The following is a 7549-nucleotide window of genomic DNA, read 5'->3' on the forward strand; positions in this document are numbered from 1 at the left end:
ATAGAAGGTCTTAAAGTGACTCTTTTGTGATATTATTTTACCGTTTTTCTTCCATAGAAAACCTTTTAAAATCGGCATATTTATTTGGCAGTTAACTGACAAACGAAAGGTTTTTTTTTTGAGCTGGGTGCTTGCTGCATACGTGCACATCAAGTACTGATTACACCAGTTACTCCAGTCAGTCAGCCACCATTGCCAGTCAGTCAGCCACTGTCTGGTGTGTTGATCCTAAGTTAATTATGGACGCAGCTACCTTGGCATTCACTTCAGTGCCAGAGTAGCCTTCAACAGTTTTTTTCTGCAACTCAGCACAATCCAGCAATCGAACATAAATTTGCAAGAAACAACCCGTGCTTCCCCAAGTTCTCACGTTAAGCATTTAGAATGGAAACAGTTGCTTGCCTATTTAGAATGTCGGTATGGAGCTAGAGAAAGCCCACCTTGGCAGTAAGTACTCTAACCCGCCTCTACAGCTGCTGTCTGCTTTCCCTGCCCCTCCAGGGTTTTGTTCCCGAGTCAATGTTTGACCGGCTCCTCACTGGACCTGTGGTGCGGGGAGAAGGAGCCAGCAGGAGAGGACGGAGGCCCAAGAGCGAGATCGCCCGAGCAGCTGCAGCGGCTGCTGCTGTCGCCTCTACTTCAGGGATCAACCCTCTATTGGTGAACAGCCTGTTTGCTGGGATGGACCTGACGAGCCTTCAGAATCTCCAGAACCTCCAGTCCCTCCAGCTGGCAGGGCTCATGGGCTTCCCTCCAGGACTGGCCACTGCTGCCACCGCCGGAGGCGATGCGAAGGGCCCCGCCGCAGTGCTGCCCCTGATGCTGCCGGGGATGGCGGGCCTGCCCAACGTGTTCGGCCTGGGCGGGCTGCTGAACAACCCCCTCTCAGCTGCTACTGGAAACACCACTACTGCTTCGAGTCAAGGAGAGCCAGAGGACGGCACTTCAAAAGCGGAAGAGAAAGGAAACGACAATGAAGACGAGAACCGAGACTCTGAGAAAAGCACAGACGCCGTTTCGGCTGCTGACTCTGCGAACGGATCTGTTGGTGCTGCTACTGCCCCGGCTGCATTGCCCTCCAACCCGCTGGCCTTCAACCCTTTCCTCCTGTCCACCATGGCCCCAGGCCTCTTCTACCCATCCATGTTTCTACCTCCAGGACTGGGGGGATTGACACTGCCTGGCTTCCCAGCACTGGCGGGACTCCAAAACGCCGTGGGCGCCAGCGAAGAGAAGGCTGCTGACAAGGCCGAGGGAGGCCCCTGTAAAGACGGAGAGACCCTGGAAGGCAGCGACGCCGAGGAGAACCTGGACAAGACTATAGAGTCCTCCATCTTGGAAGACGAGGTTGCACAGGGTGAAGAGCTGGACTCCCTCGAAGGCGGGGACGAGATAGAAAACAACGGAAATGACGAATAGCAGCAGCAGTTCCACTGAAAGTGTTGAAAACTGTTGACAGGTGGTAGTCCTACTGTTTACACTCACAGTTAATGTTCATACCTAGTTTTATAAGCTGTTCTGTAACATAGTGTAGCAAAAAGGAAAAAAAAAAGGAAAAAAAAAAGAAAGGAAAAAAGTCCAAGTCATGTTATGCAGGTGCGTCCGGAGGTATCTTGGTCATTAAGTATTCTGCAGTGCATTATTTATTATGCCTAGGAAGGATGAAATTTGAGAGGTGATCATGTCTCTTTAAGGAAACTTACATAATGCTCTGCTCTTTTCTCCTTTGGGTACCACTGGTATTATAATAAAAAACAATTTGTAACCGAGCGGCACGAGCGGAAGGAAGTGCTGCTCAGAGGAAGTATGAAGTTATATATTTAATTTTTTAATTTTAATTTCTTTTTTGCTGTGAAGGTCAAGATGAAATTCACCGTACATATCATAACCTTGCTCGTTCGCCTCCCTTTCCTGACTTTATGGGGGTTCCCACCTTTTTCGCATACACACATCCACACACTCTGACAATCTCCACGTTAGTGTGAACGCCTCCCGCCCCGAGGCGCAGCAATAATAAGGCAGCTGTTGAATGTGAAGGGTCCCTTTGGAAAACTAACCTTCTGGGAGGGTTCTCGCCAGACAACTGCAGTTCCATTGGCTTGTGGTCTTGTGATGCACTGGTATAAACAAAAATAAAGAGAAGAGTAAATAGAAGACTGAGAGAAGTGAGAATCAGGTACCTTTTTTTTTTTTTTTTTTTTTTAAATTAAAGGACTTTGTTACTTTAGCCACAAAGCTAAAACAGCATTACCTCAGCTCTAAACTAGCCTTGAAGTTTACAGACAGGACTTTGTAAATGTTTTTCTTTGTTGTGATGTCCTTTTATTTTTCTCTCTCTCTGAAAACTGCTATCATGTAAGATAAAATGTACATTTCTGCCAACTGTAGTAATGATGCTTTTAATAAAAGTGACCCATGATACGCAGAGATGTAGTTATAGAATGCAGTGTATAGGGGAACCGGTGTTCACTTTTTTTTTTTTTTTTTTTTTTTTATTCGCAATAGCTGCAGATACAGCGTTCTGGCTTTCGTGCTTTGCTCACTCTGTCCCCTCGTGCTAGATTAGCTGTTAGTGACCCGCACTAGCCATCTTCAAGACCAGATGGGGAGGGAAACCTTGAATTACCACCTTCATGTAATTCCACGCCAGATATCTCAGCAGACACACACATACACAGACCTCTTACTGCTCCCCTGAAAGGGCATCTGAGAGAAGGAATCCCGAAAATGTGTGCAGCCTGTGATAATGGGGCACACCGTAGACAAAAGGGCAGGAGAAAAACGAGGCTTTAATAAGCACACTATCTAGGTCATTTATCCTTGGATAATGGGAGAAAAGCACGATGTCGTAGTGTCAGCAAGGGACACAAAGGCATTGTGGTATCCTGCCGCCCAGAGCTTGATGTCAGCAGCCAGTGTGTGGAGAGACCCACACGGAACTAAAATGGACCCACTTTTGTGTGTGTGTGTGTGTGTGTGTGTGTGTTGTGTGTACACGTACCCACGCATGCACATTCACCCAGTCTCAAGAGCTACTAGATTATTATACCCTTCGTTTTTTGCGATAAGATTTAAATTATAAGACCTATTTTCCCTGTCATCCGAGCAAACCCTATTCTATCTAAACAAGAAGTGAATGCATAAGGATAGAACTGAGCGTGTCTTTTACCCTCCTACTCCCCCTCTACACGCCAGTGCACACACAGGTTATCCTTTACATGGGGTAGGTCAGTCTATCTAAATTCCTTTTGGGCGTCGAGATTCCAGCTGACTTGTGTATCCAAGATGAAAATATGCCCGTATGTCTGGAAGAGGAAGAGCAGCTTGACGCTACCAGAGTGGCTGAATCTTGAAAGTTAACCAGCCTGTGCTCGGTAAGCAAGTGCCTTGGAATGCCTTCTGAAATGGCGTCCTTTGACTGTGGGAGCGAAACTAGATCTGCACAAAGCAGAGACCTTAAATGTTTTCCTGAAAGACTTCAGTAGGGAGACCTCGTCTAATAAAATGCATTATGAAAGGGTCTATTCCTAAAATTCTTTATTTGCTGGGAAGTTCCTTGTCAGCCTCTGTGGACAGGGTTGAGCATGACTCTGTCCCTGTCAGCACTGAACGTCGAGAGTGATGTGGAAAGCAGAGGTGCCTGTTGCTTGGCAGCAGTAAGAACTCTGAACTTAGAAATCCGAGCACATTTTTGTATTACACAAAGCTGTTCGGGTTTCCACATTGGAAAATACATGTTTGCTTTCTTTCAGTGGAAAGAAGTTTTGACCCATCTTGCATCTGCCTAAACAATATTTACAATTCAGGCTAATGCTAACCAGTGTTTCCTGTGCTGTAAATGCCAATGCACCAGCACTGTTGAGTCTCTATGCTTGAGGGGAGCCAAGAGAGATGGTAAGTAAGTGGCTCCCACTGCGTTTCCGAGGACAATCTGAACCATGGTCCACCAGGCCCTCCCATTGAGTTTCAAAAGAAAACTGACATGGGGATGATCCAAAGTCATTGGTGTTAACTGCGTTTTATAGATTCCTCTTCATAATGGCACAGTACAGTTGAGGCTGAACCTTGAGAGAAAAGCTTTTTTAAGTCGCTTTTGAGGCAAGGTCTCCATGCAGCCTAGACTGCCCGCATGCTCACTTTCCTGCCTCTGCCTCCCAAAATGCTGGTGCCAGTCAGTCATGAGCCATCGCACAGGAAAAGAAGTCTGGGAGATTAGATCTGGAAACTGGAAATTCTCAGTCCCAGTTCGTGTGTTTAAGTTTGAGTTTGTGTCGCGCCCCACCCCCACCCCAAGTATTTCTACTGTATAAAGAAACCAAGACTTTGAAAGGATGAACTTGATCCTGATAGAACCTGGTACGAAACCAAGCCTATTCTCTAAGGACAGGCCCTTAACCACTGTGCTAATGAAATCAAGACTAGGTAGGCAGTCACTGGTGCTGAAGTTAGAAGGAAAACAAAAACAAAACTGGACCCCTGCTGTTGTGCTTCTTACCTTGTACTTGACTGGTGAGCTCAAGTTTTGGCACAGCAAAGAAGACTGACTTACTAAACCTGACATAGACTGGAAAAGTCAAAAGTCTCCAGGGGGACTAGCCAAGCTCACCTACACTTTGAGAAACACTAGGCGGACCTGGCTGCAGGATATCCAGAGAGAAAGAAATAACCAATACAAAGATCTTAAACTAGGACTGCTACAGGATGGGGAGGAATATTGCACGTCTGTCCAGATGAGTTGGGAAGTGGGGTTACATCGTATAGGACCTGGATGGTTCTAGTGGGAGATTGGGCTTCATCTAAGCACTAAAGAAAGTCATTGGAAGTCTCCAGCCAGGAAAGGGAGAGATCTGTGCCTTTAAAGGGTCAATATGGCAGTAGCCCAAAAATGAGGGCTTGCAAAAGGAAGTGAGGAATTCCAGCTGGGAGGTAGGTTTCAGCAGTGTGCTCGAGAAATATTTTAGAGTTAAAACCTGTTCAAATAAACGACTCAATGAATAATTTCAATTAATTCATCAGGACTATCACCACTTGAAGTATATCCAGAGGTAAAACCAACAGATAAAGAATATTTTCTATGGTGTTTTTTTGTGGTTGTTGTTGTTGTTTTTCTGTAATGCCAAAATTAGTGGTTTTTAAGGAGAAATTAGAAACTGAAATACTTATTTCAATTCATAACACAATGAAAATTATTTTTGAGTCAACTTTAGAATTTAATTCTTTATGTTTTCATTATTCACTTTACATCTGATCAAAGCCCCCTCTCCTCCCAGCCCACCCCTCACATGGCTCCTACCCCTCCTTCCTCTTCACCTCTGAGAAGGGAGGGGTCTCTCCCAGGGAACCAACCCAGCCTGGCATCCAAGTGAGAAGGTGCAGCTTTACAGAGATGGCAGTCTGCAGTGGAGACCCCTAGAGCAACAGTGACATTAAATTGGGAGGCAGGATGCTGTCAGTGTCTTCTGGCAAACACTTGAGAGTTAGCAGAGGTCTCATTCATTCACTGTGTCTCTTGAATAAGCAGGTTTGTGTATTTCCTTAGCTCAGGTAAGGTTTACCACAGTTTTGTAGACATACTGAACTAAACTGAAAACTACTTCTGGAATCTAGTCTAGACTCCTTCCCTGTGACACATTTCATCTCTTTTTTTTTTTTTTTAGTATCTGAGTCACATACTTGGGAATATTCTAGGATGCTGAAAACAGTCATTGGCCTATTAAATGTAGTGTCAGCTCTCCTAAAGGATCTGTAGTAAGCTCTAGCTTTGGGTCTACATGTAGCTGAATTTTAGTTTGGTTTCCTTAGTTGTTTTACTGTGCAGTTTAAACAGAACGGAACAGGATATTGACAGCATCAAGTGTGTTCATTTCTGACACCTGTTTAGAAGGATGCATGGTCCGTAGCCCCTAAGCAGTTTGGGACTCCCATCCCTAGAGCAAAGGAGATTGAGTGGTGTCGGCGTGCTCATTAGTCTGCGGCTGAACTGGAGCCGAGCCTCTCTGCAGCCTGAGCCTCCTGTGAGCCGTCTTTTTCCCCGTGGCCCTTCTGGCCCAAAGAACAATCTATCATGGTGGATTTGGAGTTGTAGCAAAGCAGCGCCTTAGTGAGACTTCTAGTGTGTAAGGCAGAAGCGCCTATCCAAAAAGTCACGTAGGCTTCCATCTAGGTGACACCCTCCACTGCCCTCCCCACCACCTGAAGGGAGCCAGGGGATGCTTTGCAACCCAAAACCGCCTTGCTTCTGCCAATGTTTGTTCTAAACTTCTTATTGGATGTGGGCTGGGTGGCTGAAAAGGAAGCAAGCTATGCATTTAATGGTTTGAGGGGAAGGCACGCGGCATCTGACAGTGGCGTGGATCCCTCTTCACCCTGTCCCGCCATGCCTCCCTGGGAGGCAGTAAACGCTGTTTCCTGTTTTGTAGATTTCTTTCTTTTTGTTAGTATGTATGTACTCAGGCGCCAACCACACCACACCCAGCCACTACTATCCCTAACCGAGCAGCTACTATCCCTTTGCATGAGAAATGGGGTCATCTCACCAGAATGGTGTGTCTTCCTGTCTCCCACTTGGCTTCTTCAGGGCCACTGTAATTCTCACAGCTGTTTACACAGCTGTACGTTCCTCTGCTAGGCCTGGAGACCCCACGGTAACCCCATGGTGTTTCCCCTCTTACAATGAGAGGCCTGGAAAACGAGAGCAGCCATAGCCTCTTGCCATGGACTTGTCCTGCCCCAGTCTCTGCTGCTGCATCTTTCTGAGGGGCACCTGTTATCAGCTCAGAGTAACCCAAGAGGTGACTCTGTCAACCCACCCTGAAGGTCTTCTGCCCCTTCCTCTCTAAGGTATCTAAAATCTAAAGGTATGAACACGTCCTGTCCTTTTCTGTGGAAAGCCAGTGTGGTCTGAGCCACCAAACAGAAGGACACCGTCATAGCAGCTCAGTGACAAAGCAGTTGGCTTGGACTCCCTGCCCTAAGACCACTTGGAGTAAAGGGCTCTATGGACGGTAAGAATGTGTGGCCAGTGGGGGGAAGAATACAATTTAAGCTTTTATTCCAAAACGTTCCCATCAAAACACTTCCGTAAGGAGTGTGTAGGTGTGAGTTTCTCTATTAAAATCTTGCTAAGGCCTTGGCAATGGTTCAGTCAAGATGCTGCTATGGCTGACAAGTGGAGTTTAAACCCCCAGACACAGTGGTACAAGGAGAGAACCAACTCCTGAAAGTTACTCCCTGATCTCTCACATGCCAGCACACATACATATAGTACCTAAATCCAGTGTATTTTTAATTGTGTATTTAACTGAAGATCTTTGTTGGCATTTCCTTCTATGCTCCACCCAACACTTACCTGGCAACAGCCAGGTAGGCCTTGCTTGCTATAAAAGGTCCAAACTGCCAGGCCTACCTGGGCTGAGCATAGAATAAATGGGAACAATGATCTTTGCCTTTCTCTCTCTGACCCCTTTCTTCCTCTCTCCCCTTCCCCATCTCTGTACATGTTCCTGGCCAGCCTCTCTCCCCTCCTCTCCTCTCCTCTCCTCTCCTCTCC

At 46.4% G+C, this 7549-nt stretch overlaps 1 protein-coding gene across 2 annotated transcripts in view; it reads left to right on the forward strand.

Moving 5' to 3' along the window:
* Nucleotides 1-3520, forward strand: part of Chd7 (chromodomain helicase DNA binding protein 7) — a 183339-nt gene extending 179819 nt beyond the window's left edge. The window contains exon 38 of one of the 2 annotated variants that reach the window (NM_001107906.4): nucleotides 502-3520. In NM_001107906.4, coding sequence (NP_001101376.2) covers nucleotides 502-1419 — 918 coding nt within the window. In that variant the 3' untranslated portion in view covers nucleotides 1420-3520. The remainder of the gene's footprint in view (nucleotides 1-501) is intronic. The other variant, XM_087548652.1, reaches the window with a different exon arrangement.
* Nucleotides 3521-7549: the final 4029 nt, after the last annotated feature.

Source organism: Rattus norvegicus, chromosome 5, assembly GCF_021556685.1.
Source record: "Rattus norvegicus strain SHRSP/BbbUtx chromosome 5, alternate assembly SHRSP_T2T, whole genome shotgun sequence".
NCBI classification, from domain to species: Eukaryota; Metazoa; Chordata; class Mammalia; order Rodentia; family Muridae; genus Rattus; species Rattus norvegicus.